General features: G+C 37.6%; 1 protein-coding gene across 1 annotated transcript in view; it reads right to left on the bottom strand.

Annotated features, from left to right (window-relative positions):
* Window positions 1-18,993, bottom strand: part of LOC134633825 (calcium-activated potassium channel subunit alpha-1-like) — a 100,317-nt gene that overhangs the window by 27,712 nt on the left and 53,612 nt on the right. The window contains 12 exon segments of the mRNA XM_065471565.1: window positions 1,649-1,735; window positions 2,193-2,261; window positions 2,676-2,785; window positions 2,983-3,138; window positions 3,306-3,375; window positions 6,001-6,083; window positions 6,193-6,298; window positions 6,405-6,515; window positions 13,066-13,157; window positions 14,946-15,116; window positions 15,244-15,319; window positions 16,139-16,214. Coding sequence (XP_065327637.1) covers window positions 1,649-1,735; window positions 2,193-2,261; window positions 2,676-2,785; window positions 2,983-3,138; window positions 3,306-3,375; window positions 6,001-6,083; window positions 6,193-6,298; window positions 6,405-6,515; window positions 13,066-13,157; window positions 14,946-15,116; window positions 15,244-15,319; window positions 16,139-16,214 — 1,207 coding nt within the window.

Below are 18,993 nucleotides of genomic sequence, written 5' to 3'. Positions count from 1 at the left end.
GTCATTTTAATTTGTGTGCAATCAGTTTATTAACAAAAAATTAATGAAGCATCCAATGCATTTGTCAATATTTAATGTGCCAAAAGTTGAGCAAAGAGTGCGCAGCTCTATGAGAAGTTCAGGACCAGTTTTAAATTAAGCTTTGATCTTTCATAAGGGCCCTGCAGTTTGTCTCATGCTGTGCCCTCATAAATCTTCTGATCCCCTCTGGCAGGTAACATCACCATCCAACCTTGACCATATGTACCTTTAATCTGTCTTTGAATGTTATCTTTGTCCAAGCAATGAGCAGATACAAGCTAACAGCCAACATTCCTCTTTGGCCTCAGCAGTGCAACTTAAGGATCCCTGAACCGCTGATAAATCACTTCAATCTGATCAATTAAACATGCAAATTATGGCATTTTTCTCAGAGCAAACAAAAGGCAATAAACACTTACTGGCCGATTTGTTAGGTGCACCTGTTCAATTTCTCCTTAATGGAAATATCTAATCAGCCAATTAAATGCCAGCAACTGCATGCATTTAGGCCTGAAGACATGGTTGGCCCTGCTAAAGTTCAAACTGAGCATAAGAAATGGGAAAGAATGCGACTTTGAATGGTGTTGGTCCCAGATGGATGGATTTACTGTCCTACTGGGATTTTCCCACAGTCTAGGGTTTACAGAGAATGGATATTTTCTCCTTTTTGGACCAGTGTATGGCAGTTCTCTGAGAGAAAATACCTTGTTGATGTCAGATATCAGAGTGGCCAGACTTCTTCAAGCTGGAAGGTGACAGCAACTCAGATAACCAACATGATCCCCAACCAATATGAAGAAGAGCATCTCTGAACACACAGCACATCAAACCTTGGAAGCAGATGGTCTACAGCCGCAGAAAACCACTTCTGCCAGTTAGGAACAGGAAACTCAGGCTACAATTTTCACCAAAATTTGACAGTGGACGATTGGAAAAATGCTGCCTTGTCAGACGAGTCTTGATTTCTGCTGATGATGGTGTGGGGATATTTTCTTAGCACACTTTGGGCCCCTTAGTACAAATGAGCATCACTTAAACACCACAAACTCTGTGCTTACAGTTACTGACCATGTCCATCCTTTATGCCCACAGCATGGCCATCTTCTAATGGCTGCATCTAGCAGCCCTTAGAAACTCAAAATATCTCAAACTAGTTTCTTAAACAAGGCAATGAGTTCAATGTACTCAAGTCGCCTTAAGATTTCATCATGGATGTGTGACCAAGAAATCTGCAACAACTGTGTGATGCTATCATGTCAACATGGGCCAAAATCTCTGAGGAATGTTTCCAGCCCCCTGTTGAGTCCATGCCATGAAGAATTCTGAAGGCAAAAGAGGGTCTAACCTGGTACTAGAAAGGCGTTCCTAATAAAGTGAGTGAGTATATTTGTAAGCCCTGTCAACATGTAGGCGATACTAACAAAACAAGCGTTTTAGCTATATTATCAGGAAACAATATCCAGTCATACAATGAAACGTTTACACAAAGATTATTATCTTTTCAATTTTCCTACATGTAATATCTCAAGATACAGAAACTGTATGACATGCAGACCAACAAAGGCACTATTGCCGAAACATGACTGGAATTTAATCAAACGATTGAATCTCAGGTCTCATTCATTACCTCTTTACTTCTTTGGCATCGCTGGCAATAAAGAAGCCCAAGGTCCCCTCCTGCATTTTCACGTGGTTTCCAGGGTTTATCAGGGTGCTGTGAGGATTTGTAGACCAAAGATGTCAAAGCAGAAAGTTATATCACAGAATTTGCAAGGCTTTGCACTAATCACTGCGTCTGGCACACGCTGCAGGGATTAGTTTTCACAACTCATTTGGCAGGATAGCCCCTGTTTATTTAATTAAGTTGATGAAAGCAGATAGCACTTCAAAGAGTATAAATGAGCATCAGCGTGTTAGAGAAACTACTAAAACAAAGCTTCTGCTGTGCTCAAAGAAACCAACTGCCACCTTCCCCACTAATTTGTCACGATGTTATCGGAGAGCCCTGTGATGTCTGTGAATAAACCCATTTAGACATCAATTTAGACACATTGTGTAAAGCACTTGTGTTTGCAGTCAAACAGGGAAGCTGATTCACAGTAGCTGAAAGCAAATACTGACACCTGCGTATTAAAGTTTTTGCATGCATGAATTTTAATGCCCCGACTTACCTGCTTTCCCCTTGATCAGACTTGTACTCTATAGCTATCAGCAACAGCTTTAGCTTCACATAGCAGAGCCTGTAAAGGGGAATAACAATATAATTAGACCTGAGGCACACTAAGTACTTTTAGTTTGAAATCTTCTTAGCTTAGGGTGCCACTTTCTTTTTTTATTTTTAGAGGATGAGAACCTGTTTATCCCTAAATTATTTACACTTAGATTTAGGTTTACACTTTCAAATATTTTAATATGGGATAAATATGGGATTTGTCAGCCTCTAAAGTATGGAGGCCTTATGTGAACACCATGTGCTTCCTCTCTATAACTAATTTAACCTATCTCCACAAGCCTAGTTATTAAATACTTGCATGACAATTATCTTTGGATCTTTAAATTCTAATGACTGCAGTTTAAACATCTAAATTACTTGCATCCAGGAAACAACAAGTAGCAAAAAAGGGGGTAAAATAAAATGTTTTAATTTTACGTACTCGCAAATTGCTGGGAAGGACAGACCCACAAAGGCACTGGACAGGTACTCTGTGTACATTTCATTGGCTACTCCTTCAAGGTAATACTTCTGCCATGTATCCTCCTCAATCTACAACAAAATAAAGAAGGTTATACAAAAATATAAAGAGGTGCAAGTTTAAGATCATCACCACCCGCTCACCAGATGCTGCATACGGGCCTCATCTGGGATAACCATTATTATCTATTCAGACTTTGTTTCTTGGCCAACATTACTTTTGAACTTAATCCAGTGAGCACAGATGGACCAGTGTTAGTTGCAGCTACCTTGATGAAGGACCTCATGGAGAAAAGGTTGGCCAGCATGGTGGAGAGGCCCTGAGCCAGGCAGCTCTGGGCGATGAACCCGAGCTTGAGTTCTGCAAGGCAAATGGCGTCATCTCCCTCCTTCCAGTTCCAGCTTGGGATGTTCAAAAGGTGGGCCTGAGGGGAAGAGGAAAAGAAAGTCAGGCTACAAGGTGCATGCTGTTAGAAACTAAGACACACAAATGATTCAGTGATGAGATCTTTTCAACATATACTGAAACGTAACTAACTATAACGGAGTAACTAAGTGACTCCAGCAGGCTTTATAGTTGATTAATACAAACCTTATTGTGGTACTGCAACATCTGAGTGATTATCCTGATCTTTGGGTGGTAGTTCTTGATAGATATTACTCTGATAAAGGACAAAAAGAAAGCAATATAATAATATCTGCAGCACTTTCAAAAGTTACACAGATTTAAAAAAAAATCTGATTCACTCTCTTTTTATAGAAATTAAGTATCGTGGTATACTGTATGATTTTAACAATTTAAAGTTTGCATTTTATTTTATGGTTTAATATTTTAAACTAAAGGCTCAAGAAAAAAGAACAAGAGAGTTGCATACATTGTAACATATTCCTAGATCCAGCTACAAAATGCGGACTTTCTCTCTGTCTGGGAAGAACTGATGTCAATTTGACCATTACCAGTTCAGCCTGTTCTCCAAATTTACAAACCTACAACTTCTACCAAAAAATAAATAAATCAACCTGGAAAAAATACCATTGTTAACAATTTCAAATTACTGGTAGAAATATAAAGATTTCCTGTCACGATTACATTTAATTTTTGGCCACATGGTTGTAAGCCTCTGTCATGAATGTGGCTACAATTTGTATGCCAACCTGTTGAGAATCTCATATGTAAGGGAAGACTTTTAAGGAAGTCACTAAAAACTATAGCATCAAAGGATTTGGAGATGCACAGAGAGAAATGCAAATACTTCTAATACATCAAAGTTTATAGCTGGGCATCCAACATTGGTTCAGTATTCAACCAAATGAGACGTACATACAGAATCTCTCACTTCTGTGGCTGACTTATGGCACTGGATAACAGCAAGAGGTTTTTTTTGAAGTCATAGGGAAGTTGACCCTTAAACCTTTGGATATAAAATGTCACTCTTAGACATTTGTTTGCAGTCATACACTGCCCAAGCACAAAACAAAGTCAGTTTTTGGCTGGCAGCAAGTTATTTAACCACAGTTGTGAGTAGTTTCTCTTTTCCTAAACCGCAGTATTAGCCTAACTAAATGTGGGTTAAGAATGGTCCAATGCATTATCAAATATACCATCATCTTTAAGGAAGAAATGTGGTTGGAAAACAAAAAAAAACCAAACTTTATCTACTTGATCTTGATAAGGGAAACAAACATCTGGTGAAATCAAACGGTAAGAAAACAACAGTAAATCTCACGGGTATGTTTAATAGTGAAAATAGCAAAGTGAAGAGAATTCTCTCAAAGACATTGGGACTAAACAGCTGAGTAGCCTTTAAAAAACATTAATCAGTGAGGATAATTGTTGGACTCTGGAGCAATGGAAAAAGGTCATTTACTATGTTCCAGGATGATCGGCCCATCAGGGAAAGAAGAGAGGTGGAAAAAAGGGGTGATCCCTACATGCCTAGTGTCCTAGGGTTTTTTTGCCTTTTGAATTTGGAGCTTTTGCATTAATATTTGGATTCATATATTTATTGTGTTTCGAGTTCTTTTTCAATTTTGTTTTCCTTTGAGTAGCACATAATATCTGGTTGTTTTCTTTATGACTAGTTTCTCAGTTTAGTTTTATCTTTAATACCTTTTAATCTAGTTTCTGTTTCTGGTTATAGTTATAGTTTATATTTAATTCCTTGAGTGTCATATCATCCCACTGTCACTGTGTCCTTTTGTTTCTTGCTGTTAAGTCTATGTTTTAGGTCTTCCTGTTTTCTTTCAGTAGAATTCTTTCAGTGAATTTTTGGATTCGTTTATTCTCTGTTCTGGATTTTTGACGGACTTTCCTTACTAACTTAAATAAAGGTTGTTTTTGTTATTTATTAAGAGCCACATCGAGTCCTGCATCCTTCTGCCGACACCTTCTGTATGCCTACCGTACACGCCTGTGGGGACAGTGTTATGATCTGGGGTTGCTTCACTTGGTTGCGTCTACATTCAGCAATGTTGCGTGCCCAAAACTTGGTCAGGCACGAGACATCATTTTAATACATGGATTGGCCACCATAGAGTCCAGACCTAAACCCCCTTAGGAATCTGTGGGATGTGCTGGAGAAGACTTTACGCAACAGTCTGACTCTCCTGTGGTGAAAACATATGCAACTGGTTGAATGAAATCTTGAGTATTGAGAAACAGATGTTTCAAGGAGAAGGGGACCTTTGACTGTTTGACCACAAAATACAAATCATTTCCTTTGAGTCCTAGTGGACATTTGTGACAAATGAATAAATTTCATATCCAGGAGAACATATGGGAGAGATGCACAGACAGACAAGACGGCTCTACTATAATGATTATGTATTAATCACACAGTGTTTAGATTAGAATCAAGCTGTGATGATTTCTGCAGCACATTTTAAACGTCTTAACCCTTTTAGATGGAAAAGAAATGTCACATAATGACTCTCCGACTTTTTATAGCTGAGCAATTAAATCTTCAGTGGAAAACCTCCAATCCTCAGACTTCAATATCGAACAGAGCTATTAATAATACAATTTTATTAACCAAATTTTATTTGCCTTGCCCTAAAACAGACTGTTCCCATCACTTTTAAAATATGTTGTACTCTCATATATTATCCACTTGATAATCCCTTAAACCCATTAAAATAAGTGCAGTTTCCACATCCAAAACTACGACTTAATCCACTCCGAAAATGTCTTTTTCTCTCAGAATCCAGCTGAATGCGATTGTTCATAAAACAAATTGAATAAACAATGAAAGCAGGAAAACATAAATCATGATTTGGTTATGCAATACCTCATGATGTTGGATGCATCCTCGGCATCGGGGTCAGCGCAGTATTTGTTGGCTAAGATCAAGCAGGCGTCAGCTGATTCAATCTAAAACAAAATTGCAAACAGCAAAGACAAAAATGAACAATCACATCAAGTATTCAGTTAGACGATTACCAACCGTATTACAGAGGAAGAAGTATTAACAGTCAGGTACCTTGACTCTGGCCAGGTCATGTGGATTTAGGACAGATCCTTGGTAAAACTCTACCTGGGTGAAGTGGCGCTTGAACAAGGCTTCCAGCTCAAGATTAGGGGAAATACTGAGAGACAAAAAACAAACACTCTTAAATCAGAGAACTCTCTAATCTCCTAAAGTTTAGTTTTTTCCTCTTAAACAATGACATTTGCACAAAGTTTTGTACTTACTTATGGAGAAAAACAATTTCTACATTGACATCATCCCTGTCCTTGTGTAGGAAGTCTTTTAGAAAGTTGGATACACTTTCAAGTGTTATATGACCACAGACCACGATGTGCCTAGAGAAAGGAAGTGCAGAACCATAAGGAAACTCAGAACAAAAGCACACATCTTTCATCTTTTCCATCTTCATCATTGAGCTGAAATCAAAAGGTAAATGTGAGACGAGAGGCCTGTAACGGACATTTAGGTCAGTGATTTAGAATCTGTGATAAAAACTATGATAGAGGAAGGATGAAATCCAGAGAGCTCTCTGGATTTCAGTATCAGATTATAAAGGATCAGTTTACTTAGATGAAGATTATGAAATGAGCGCGCAGTCTATGTCGATCCCTACATATCATAAACCCTTTATATAAAGAACCCAGTTGAGATTTTTTTTCCCATCTGTGCTTAAAATATCTTTATTAATTAAATTATTCTGTGTAAATTATTTCGTCTTTTGCACCGATTTGCAAGAACAGTCACAGCTGGAAATACTGCAGTGGTTCTTAAAGTACAAAATATGCATCAGTATCACTTTGATTTCTAACCCACTTGTTTTCTAATAATCTAGAGTAACAATAAGTAATTCAAAGAAAAACACATACTTTCCTGTAAGAAACAAAAAAGCAATGATGCCGACAATTTTATCGAGCTTTTAAAATCACCACAATAATAAGAAAAATGTTTTTAAAAAATTGTAATAAATGCAAAATAAGCATGATGTGATACTTTTTCTTCTCAATTTATAAACTGCGATTTTAAATTAAAAATAAAAAAACACAAGAAGCATATACTTGGTTTAAGAAAACTTCCCAAACCAAGTCTGGTTTCTTTCAAATCGTACCAAAAGCATGCTACCAGAAACCACGATTTTAAACTTCAAACTCCGAGGCATCTAGCGGAATCTCCCTGTCTTTAGGCTAGCTCTTATGGCTAAAAAGGTGTTGAAGGAGTAGTTTGGCATTTTGAAGAATACGCTTATTTACTTTCATATCAAAAGAAATATGCCATCATACAATTTGCTTGCCTTCTCCTTAGCTGGGGAAACCAGCAGCCTTGGCTCTAGTTTGAGTTGAAGAAATCAGCACCTCTCAAACTGCTTAAAAAATTTATTAATTAATTAAACAAATTCATACTGGCTGTAGTTTTTTGTTTGTTTGTTTTTTTCAGAAGGCATTGTGTACTTGCGTGTATTTCTGAGCTGCAATAACATCATTTGTTTTTAATTAATTCTGTTAATTGACACCTTTATTTTGTGTTCTTTAATTCAATAAGTAGTATTATTAGTTAGTGGTACACAATAGCATTCTCTGTTTTAATAAAAAATAACAAAAAACAAGCTCAAATGTAGAATTTTGTGGGCAAGGACAAGAGCTCAGGGTTTTCAATAAAGCACGGGGTACTTGGCTCGGTTCGAATCCGACCTCTCTTAATTAGGGGGAGAACAGAAACACAGCGGTGAGCCTCGGGGTGCCCGAAACTTTCTCCATTGGAAACAGGAACTTCTGATCTCAGTCTGCACTGATTTATACTGCTGTCAGATGGACTGATGTACTGCATCATGCCCTCCATGTATCACTTGCTGGAAAGCACATCGGCTCCATCTCCACTGCACTCAGGCAGTAACGCATTTTCCGAGATGCTCTCACTTGTCTTCATTCTTTTCATATTTGTTGGTATTATAAGCAATAGCGCAACAATAAAAAATGCTGCAGAAGTGCAGGCTATGAATTCAGAAGTATAACTTGGTTTCCTGGCTATGGAAGAACATTTACATTTATTGTTATTAAGTATAAATTTATCCTTTTTCATGTATTTTAATTTTTTAGTTTGTTTATGAAAACTATTTTGTTTACTTTATTCTTGGGGCAGTCCTTCTGAAGTAACCATCAGGAAATGTGTTTTGTTTTTGGCATTTCCTCTCTGTAGCACAAACAGGTGCTACAGCTTAAGAAACATGGTGCAGCTGCATCAATTCAAACTTAGTGCTGGAAGGCTTTATAACCCACTACCATGTAAGGCTAGCTGTTTTGGAACTTCACTTAATGTGGTGGACCCTCCACACCACTGTGCAATAAGACTGAAAGTGTGTATGGCCTTTATATTGGATGAGGATTTCCTCATCCACACAGGGCCAAAGTGGAAAAAGAAATGAGTTGCCCTACTGCTTACTCAAGGCCAGATCATATTAGCAAAACTGGAGTGCCACACAGTGGGTGCCTCATGCACACCAGAAACTACTTGACCTCTCACAGAATAGGCCCAGATACTTCTTGCAACCTGGGTAGCTTCATATTTAAGACAAAAAACAAAAGCATTGCATGTTTTTATTTATTTAAAGGGGACTTATTAAGCTTTTCCTAGTTATTTGTCATATTGTTGCAAAGTTGGATGCTGATGATAAAGGTGGGCAAAGTTTCAAAGGTCAGCATATGTGTAATATGTGACACAAAAGCTCAGTTTTTCAGACTATTACAAATATTTCACACCGTGGTTTTTTTTACTTCTCATTCTGCATGAAGTCATTGAGAGGGGATATCTTTAATGTGGTCATCTTGGGCACAAAGCTCTAGCTGTGAACACAGAGCTAAAACAGTCTATTTTAGTTAACAAATCAACTGAGGGGCTGCACCAATGACCAATGCCACATAAATGAGAATTTGAACTATGAATCATGCAAAAAGTCCAATAATAAAAAACATGGGACAAGAAATGAACGTAAGAGTTCCCTTTTAACTTGAGGCAAGAAAGCTAATAAGAATATTCCCCAAACTGCCAAAGCATATCTTTTAAACTCAAGATTTTATTTTGCCTTCAGGGTGTAGGTCAGACTGAAGATTAAGGCCAAGACTGTTGAAAAAGCAAAGCGTGGAAACATCACAAGTGGAGCAGGGCAATCAAAGTGTTTCCAGGCATACAAAAACTGATCTTAAGAAAAATCACTATGAAGCATGAAGCAATGGTACACGACAAAATGTATGACTTTAGCATTTTCTTCAGTGCTGAAAATGCAGGTGAGCTAAAGTATATGATTTTCTCAGAATTACTCATTGATGCCTAAATGGCTGTCCTTCAACCGAATTATATTATTACTGTATGTTATTATATAATGATTGAACTTTTAAAAATCATAATTATTTCTCACTGTGTGTCCTTGACATCCATATTGGTCTTTCTGTATTGTGTTAAGTCAGCTCCAAAGTAATTTGTTTTTTTCGTTTTATCTTATTAAGACTGTTTGTCTGACATGAATTGGAGTTTGAGTGATGAAGGAGAGGATGGGTGAACAAAATTTTAAAAAAGAGAATAAATGGAAACACTTGATTAACAAACACACATTTGGCGCACACACACTAACAGTAAGCAGCCTAATTACATCAAAAACAACCAGGATTTTCTCACAGTAAAATGATCAATCATGACAAAACTGTGAAATCTGGAAAGAAGGAAATTGTTCCCACTGTTTTGTTTAGAAATAAAAAAAAATTAATGTTCCTTTTAACTGGGTTGCAACCATATTAGTTAGTCTGTTCCCTAGCAACCTCTAATGTAAGTAACTATTTGTATTGGGGAGGAGAGTCTGTGCATAACAATACCAGAAAACCTTTAGTCATATCAATCTAGTTAAGCAACATTACTCAAAGTAAAGCATAACTTAGAAAATAGATGAAAATAGTGATTTATTAATCACTATTTTACCTAGCTATAGATAACATGAACTTCTGATTGGCTACAGCTGTCCAGATCACTGTTTGAGGTATCAAAAACTGGTAGTAACCATTTTCATTACAGTCTTTCACTTCTTAACATAAAAAATAATATTTAAAATTAATTATTTCCTCTTTTACATAAACTAAAAGTTAAAAAGCAAAAATTAAGTTAATCTCAATTCAATTCAATTTTATTTATGCAGCGCCAAATCACAACAACAGTCGCCTTAAGGCGCTTTATATTGTAAGGTAGACCCTACAATAATACATACAGAGAAAAAAAACCAACAATCATATGACCCCCTATGAGCAAGCACTTTGGTGACAGTGGGAAGGAAAAACTCCCTTTTAACAGGAAGAAACCTCCAGCAGAACCAGGTTCAGGGAGGGGCGGCCATCTGAATGTTTTTATGCATTCAGGAATTTTTCTATGTAAAATGTTGATGCTTGAGTTTAGATGTTCTACAAGACAGACAAGAATTAGGGGGTAAACTTTACACATAATGGAGTCTTAACCCATCACGCTACTGCATTTTACTTTAAATACATAAGTATGTATTAAAACTTTGAATAAGTATATTATTTGAATATTATTAAATTGGCTCAACTGACTATAGTTGTGGGGTAACCAAAAGTTTATGATGAGTTTGACATAGATACTGCTACTTATTAACATTACATTATTACTTCTTTTTTTTTTTTTGAAGTTATATTGCTGCTGTACTGTATTGAACCACGATGATGCAATTTACACTTCAATCCATAAAAGGGATCACTAAGCTACATGACCTTTTGAGTCATTGGTATGGAGTCTGCACAGCCTCTCCCCATTTTCGTTACAATGAAACAATTTCCATAAGGATAATCACAGTTTATAACACAGTGAGAGAATCCTACAAATGCCACTATTAAGCATGACAACAGTACATCGATATGATTACACTGAAAAATATCTGCCTTTTCAAGATATTTGTGGCTGTTATTTGAGTTCCTAAAGTCATATTTTCTAAAAACAATTTTGGATTTTGGAAAATCTTTACCAAATCATTATTATTATAAAGTCCTTTTATTATACAGTCAAGGCAAAAAGAAAGCACACCCTCTGTCAATTCTAAAGAATTACATATCAGGGCATAACAAAAATCATATTTAGCTCTTAACATGTTTTAAAGTTAGGCCAATACAACCTGGGATGACACAGTGACATATAACACCATGCCATTATTTATTTAGCAAAAACTAAGCCACGATGCAGAAGTACACCTCATGCTCCAACAGCTTGTGGAACCACCTATTAGCACGTGAACTAAGTGTTTTCCTTATGACTTCATCAGTTTCTCAGATTGTTGTTGAGCAATTTTGGACCAAGTTTCATTGCAACACCTTGATTCTTTTCTTTTTCAGCCATTTTTTTTTAATTTTTTTAGATTTGATGCTGTGCTTGGGATCATGACTCAAACAGGCCCAAGCTTTAGCTATCAGACAGATACCCTTACATTTGACTCTAGATAACTTTGGTATACAGGAGTTCATAGCTGACTCAAAGGCTGCAATGTGTCCAGGTTCATGCCTAAAATCATCACTCCTCCACCACCTTTGCTGGACAGTTGGTACGAGTTGGTTATGTTGTGGTGCTGTGCATTGTGGCCACTTTGGTCCTCTCTGTCCAAACGATAGAAGACTTGCAGTTTTGTTCAGATGCAATTTTGCAAACCCAAGCCATGCGTCCATGATCTTTTTAGAGAGAAGGGAAGCCATGCAAGTCTTTTTCTAATAGTACTATCACACACTTTAACATTTGCCATGATAACTAAGGCCTGTAGAGTCTGAGAAGTAGCTCTTCTGTTTGTTTGTTTTTTGCATTTTGAGCATCGCACAGTGTGACTTGGGGGTGAATTTGCTGGGACGTTCACTCCTTCAAAGATTGGCAGCTGTCTTGGATGTTTCCCCTTCATCCTCACTGCAGAATAATGGACTTCAAATTGTTTGCAGGTGCTTTATAACCCTCCCCAGACTGTTGGGCACCAACAACTCCTTCTCTCTCTCTCATTGCTGATCTCTTGCTTTTTTGGCATTGTGTTTACACACGCCTGAATGGGCCAGACCAGCAAACTGCCAAAACTTCTGCTTTTATAATAGTCACTTTTCACTGTTAATGAAGTTCTTGTGTTCATCAGCACCCTTGTAATTCCAATGGAAGCTGTAGAAGTGTACTGAGTTTTTCACACACTGCTTCTGCAACTTGGCTTAGTTTTTGATACGGTGTAATACATTTACTTAGTTTTAGGACCTTTTTTTATCGCCTGTATTTAAAAACATAGAACTGACAAAGGGCATTCTTTTTACAATAACTGTAAATACTTACTGAAAACAGGTCACTTATTTTATGAAAATGACTTTTAGGACTCAGTAACAGACAATCACTTGCTTAAATGGAGATTTTTTTCCAGCGTAAAACCAGACATTCATTTATTCAAAATAAAAAAAAAACTCCAGCAATGACAGCTTGTACACATCTAAAAGCAGCAGAAATAAATACACATTTATCATGGCCAAGTTCTTCAGTCACAGTGTGACTTTAATGCTCATTGAGATCATTACAATTCAAATCATAAATCAAAGTATGTCACCTCTTTATGAGAGGGCCACTTGAGTCACACAAAACCACACCATTACAAATCTGCTGTTTTGTCTGTCTGTTTGTTTGTTTTCTATTTTATTTATTTGTTTGACTTACTTTCTGCCTCTGGTCGAGTTATAACTCCCTCCATATTTCTTCCGATTAAGGATGAGAGCAGCAATTTCTGGCACGTAGCGAGCAAACATGGCCTACATGCATGGAAAAGAAAAAGAAAAGGGCATGCAGAGAAGGTTCTACTGCGGCGGAGGCAGTAGAGCCTCCTTGAATACTTACTTTCTCCCATTAACCGCACTATAGGAACCACCATATTTCTTGCGGTTTCCTATTAACTCTATGATTTCAGGGACGTAGCTTGCAAACATGGCCTAAGGAGAAGATAGGAGACAGAAGAAGAGACTAAAAAAAAGACAAGCAAAGAAGAGCAGGTCCTCTATTTTAACTTTAGAGAAATCTGTGAAGTCTGAAAGAGGAGCGCTACTCTACGCGCTGGAGTAGTTTTAATATTTATGTGTTAACAGGAAAACGGTGAAAGAGAAAAAGAAACGTGTAATTATTCAAATTGTCTGAAGAAAATCATGTGAATGTAAGCTGAAGTTATGTCACAGTTACATTCACAAAAGAGAAAAAGTATGACAATGGAATCCAGTTTAAAGGCTAATATTTTCAGATACTGAAAGAATAAAGGAGAAAAATGAAAGCAGATGAGCGATATGTTGAAGAAAAATAAAAATTTGAAAAATTAAGAAAAAACCTTATGTGCCATGTTTCGCCCAACAAACACACGTCGGGTTGATTTCAGCAGCACAGCTCAATGGATGGCAAACAACTTATGGCTGCACGCCGCTGCCCAACCACCTGAATATTCCTGCCTGGAGGAGGCAGATGTGCCAGCTTACAACAGATCCAAGAAATTAGCTTAAGTATAAAATTAGTTTTTGTTTTTCTTTTTACAGTGTTTTTAACAAAACACCTCAGCCTTTCCCCTTCAAGCTTAGAAAATCTATCAGCATAAAATATATTTTGTATTTTGTTGTTCTGACCCTTCAAATTAATTACCAATCAATTCATTATTTACACCTCTGCTTTTCATTGTATTGCCCGACAATAATAGAGAAATAAAGCTGCACAGTGCCCTCCAGTGGGCAAACTACACAATGTCGATTAAGACTTCTGGCTCTAATTTAACTAACAGTATAGATAACCACTCTCATTCTTAATGACTTGTAGCACAAAACAAAATGCAATCGAAGGGGAAAGTGGGCCTGATTGCACCCTTTGAATGTCTGCAATTGGCTTGATGTTTGTTTCACACTGGTGATTTTACATGCCACTGTGCAGGTGAATGAAAACCTTCACCAGAGAAGCTATATAGTCACATGAGCCCCTTAGCATGCCTTTTAAGTTTAACGGTAGATTATTATTAGCCTTTATTATATTTACACTGGTCACCAGACAATACTTTCTTTCAAGTTGAAATATTTTATGGTTTTTTTGCATAGTTTTGAGCAAAATGAAAACATTTCAGATTTAGATGACTGAAAAGTCGCTTTAATATACCTCAATCTTACCTCAGTTAAATCCAGGTATTTGATCATATTAAAGTACTGTATGTCCACGCTGAATAATACTTTATAATCCGGTTAACTGTGCCCTCTAAATTGTCATTGCCTATTTTCTTTATCAGGTAATTCAGGTCTGTGTTTAATCCCCGACGGGATATTTTCTGCCAGACTATTCTGAAAGTTGTGCAGGAAGAGGACAGCAATGTTGCTACATCCATATAAAGCTGGGCTGTCATGAATCAACTCTATCTCACTGTGTTTGTTGGAAAGAGGGAGGGAAGGCAGGAGGGTGGAGCCACCTGAAACCGTAGTACCTTTACAGTTAATAACAGATGCAAAAATTCTCAAATATTCTACATATCATATAAATCAAAACTTCAGCATTATACCAAAGTCAATGCTGCAACACTGTGGACAAATCATACAGTACATGACATGCAACATACTGTGGTGAAGTGGTGAGCCACAAATACACTTCAATGTGAACAACAGGTGAAGCGGGCGTCTCGACTTAAGTCCCAGCATTTGTGTGATGAGCATTTGTGTGATGGAGGATTTTAAGCGCGAATAAGTAATGAGAGGGATTTTTACCAAACCACCAAGGATGAAGAAGACCATAAACAGGCGGCCCAGGGTGGTTTTTGCATACACGTCTCCATAGCCAACAGTGGACATTGTAACCATGAGTAAGTAGACACATTCCCAGTAGGAAAGTGCCTGGGAATTTTGGAAGTTTTCCCAAGGATCCCCTGAGTTTTCCACCTGGAACAAAGGTCAGAATTTACACAACAACCACGGAAACACAAAGCTCTTTGATGAAGCAGTAAATAATTACTGATAATAGGCATCCAGTTGCTACACAGCACCACCACATTTTCACCTAACTTACCAAATGAATGAACCCTGCTGCAGTTAGCCATGTGCTTATGAAGATTGAACACAGGTTCACCAGCTTAATCGAGTTGCTATGTTAGAAAGAGCCAAACAACAGAAGATGAAGTATTAACTGTAGCTGTTACACTGGGATAAGAAGGTACGTACAGCCAAACTAGAAGCCCTAGCTCATACAAAAATTCAGTCTATGCTTTAAAACACATTACACACTGAACAAAATCAGAATTAGGGTTCAACCTGAACTATTAAAATATGCAACATGAGAGATTTAAGCTCTTAAAACTGTAGCTCCTACTTGAATTTATAGCTTGTACTTTTTCTTGTGTTGTGTTTGGTCATGCTATTCTTGTTACATATGGCTTTGCAAAAAAAAAAAATCCAAGCAGGCTCCAAGATATTTTCATCATATACAGCTGAAAGTTAAGCCTAATGTCAGTGTAAACAAATGCATTATAAAAGAGTCTGTTATCTTTAATGCGTACTATAATCAGGATTTATTAAGTACTGCAGTGTATATGTTATTGCAGTGCTGTCCCTGTTTGACTTCTATCCACTTCTTTGTCTGTTCTGTCAAGTGAGAGGATTATTCTAAAGCATGTCGATATACTCAAAGCTCTTTCTGACGTGACATCTGTGCAAAACTCTTTAATTCTAAGCAGAAGGAGCACAGCAGCAATCTCTTTTGTTCACGACTGCATGATATGGTACGGTGATATAGCTCAGTGTGCACAACACAGTGCAGAGAAATACACTTGATGTCAGCGTTCGCCAATGTGCGAACGCTGTCAAAATAAAACTACATTCTTTCTTCACGTGAAGCAAAAGGCAGGTGAAAAACAAACTGTCAGCTGTGCGAACAAAAAAGAAGAAAAAAGCATCAATAAACTTACCTTGTCTTTAGTATATTCAAAAACTGTAAAATTTCTGAGAACTGTATCAATCTTAAGGCCCTTAAAAACCTCAAACCTGTGAGAAAATAAACATAAAACACTGATTAGCAACAAGTCAGGCATCGTGAGTGATATCAGATCGTCATTTAACAACACCATACCTTTCATACTTTCATCCATGTTTACAAGCTTCATTGGATTCATATTGACAAAAAGTAAAGTCCAACAGATCGACAGGTACTAAGCACTTAGGATATTAAAAGAAAATATTTGAAATATTTGTGGGGAAATAAAGCATAATAAAAAACACAAAACAAGCTCGGCATCCCAGATCTTCATCAACTCATAACACTGTGTTTTAATCTCAGGAGCCCCGCTCTGCACCGGCATCTACCTGATACATGCGTCATTCCCAGTGGATAAAACTGAACGTGGACGAGATGAAAACCTGGATTAGAGTAAAGACAGGTGGATGCTGCCACGCCAAATTGAATGAGTAAACAGATGTGACGTCAAATCCTAAATTTGAGGGTATTTATTTGTGAAGGGAAAAAATGGAGCCGGTGCACGCTGCCAACAGTCCAAGGACGGCAGAACACCAACAAACGCCAGCCTGAGCTCCTGCTCATAATCACCCCTTGGCTGTATTCACATTCAGGTTAAATGACGACCGTGTCATCGCATGTTTAATGCCGTTACTGTCGATAAGCTCAGATGATCTGCTACAAAACCACATCTGATAAAGTCAAATATTTGCGCTACGCTTCATCACCGCACTGCAGCAAACAGCCTCCTAAAGGGCGCCTCATATCTGAGCTTAAAATCTAAATGATTCATAGAACTCACTCATTTTGGAAAAAAAAAAAGCTGCACCATTCACAGTGTTTGAGCTGCATAAAAAATTAAACGCCACCTCAGCCAAGAGAGAGCAATCAAGTTAAATCCGTATCCCTGTGCATTAATTGGGATGATAAATTCTCCTGCTGGAGTGGATTTGTGTGAATGCCAAGTGACACAAATCAAAGACATTACAGGCAATCATTCAGTTAGAGAAAATAAAAATAAATCATCTTTTTTTTTTTTTTTTTTTTAATGATGCGAACTGTGTTATGCCTTGCCAAGCGAGTGTTTGCCAGATGGAGAGCATAGCACAGAGCAAATTTTGAACGTGCTCCAGCTGACCCACAGCATCCAGCACAGGGCTTTAGAAAGAGATTCCCCTCCGTTCTCACGTCCTGAGGATCTTACCCCAGTAGGAGATTACATGGAAGCATGCACCGAAGCTGTAGCAAATGCTGTCCTGGTCCTCTTTATCAATCACCTGGCCGTGGCCCATCCTCACCCTGTAGCCATTCTGGAAGAGCTCCCCAGTGGATTTTTTCCGTCTTCTTGTACTAGAAACCTTCTGGGAGTGTGTGCCTCCATCAGGCCCCCTGTACACTAACATCTTAGTAGGAATCATGTCTAGAAATTGGGTGAAAGTCTTCAGCTTTAGTCCGAAATCTACTTCACATCCACGTCTTCACTGTTCTTCGTCTGCCTTACCAAATATTTCACATGAGAAAAAAATAAATTTCCTCCAGAATATAAAAAAAATAAAAAATCCACAAAAACAGCCAGGTGCTCTCATTTTTCATATTTGCGCCCGACCGGCTGGCGTCAAAAACAGGTCTTTTTTTCGAAGAAGCATTTTGATCTGATTTACCTCGGACCTTCACAGTATCCTCGTTGCGAGCTTAAAGCAAACCCTTTTCCCATCAGGATATTAGAGTGTAAGCTCCTTTAGGAATCATCCAGGGAAAGGAAGAGGCCAGACAGCAAGTCTGTCCATCAGCTGGCTTCACAATGTAACCTACATCTCATCCCAATAACACCACAACTGCTGCTGACAAACCAAATTTCATTCTCTAATCTTGGAAAGGCACAGCATGTATTGTAGTCTCACATTTAGAGCAGGAAACAAGATGTCATGTGAACAGTAAAGCTGTGTAGGGAAAAATGAAAAGCTTTGGCAATCACTGTTGTGTTTTACTATGGATTTAGTGCTTCAACAATAATCCCTAAATTAATCGCAGCTGATGTAATAGCTGTTATTGTAGTTATACAAAAAAAAAAAATCACCGTACAGAGAAAATACATGAACTGAAGTTCATTCATTCATTCAACCTGTTAGTGCATTTCAGAAGACTGAGCAGTTCAATTAAAGGACTCGTTTTAATATTTAAGTGATATTAAGGGTAATCTGAAGAGAACTAACTGAGAAAAGAGTGAAATTTTAAAAAGAGGTTTTTTTTTACAGGTCCTGTAATTAACTGAAATGTATCTGGACACTTCGTCCTCTTTATTTATTTAACATATTATCGCAAATATTTAAATTCGGTTACACTGGTGCACATCGGTGCAGTTAGAAAGGTACGTAAAAGAATAACAGAGCTGTAAAAAATAATCTGGGCTCATTTTACTACTTCAGGACTTCATTGTTCTTACTAATTCATGACTCAGATATCAGTCCACGAGGTGTTGCAAAGAGACGTGAGTGAAGGCGCCAAAAGCCAAAAACACTTGGAACCACAGATCAGTAAACTAAACATGCAAAATATGACATTTTTCTATGAGCAAAGATGCATGTCAATTTACACTCACCAGCCACTTTGTTAGGTACACCTGTTCAACTGCTTGTCAATGCAAATATATGATTAGCCAATCACATGGCAGAGTGCTTCAAAGTGATAAAAAGACCAAGATATGCAGAAAAGCATCTCTGGAGAAACTCCCACAGGGGAAGACCACACCAGGTTCCACTCCTTAGCTAAGTTGTTTTTGTGGGGAATATTATCTTCACATACTGTGGGCCC

This window comes from Pelmatolapia mariae, linkage group LG8 (assembly GCF_036321145.2).
Source record: "Pelmatolapia mariae isolate MD_Pm_ZW linkage group LG8, Pm_UMD_F_2, whole genome shotgun sequence".
Taxonomy (NCBI): domain Eukaryota; kingdom Metazoa; phylum Chordata; class Actinopteri; order Cichliformes; family Cichlidae; genus Pelmatolapia; species Pelmatolapia mariae.
This window is presented reverse-complemented; position numbering and strand designations above follow the sequence as displayed.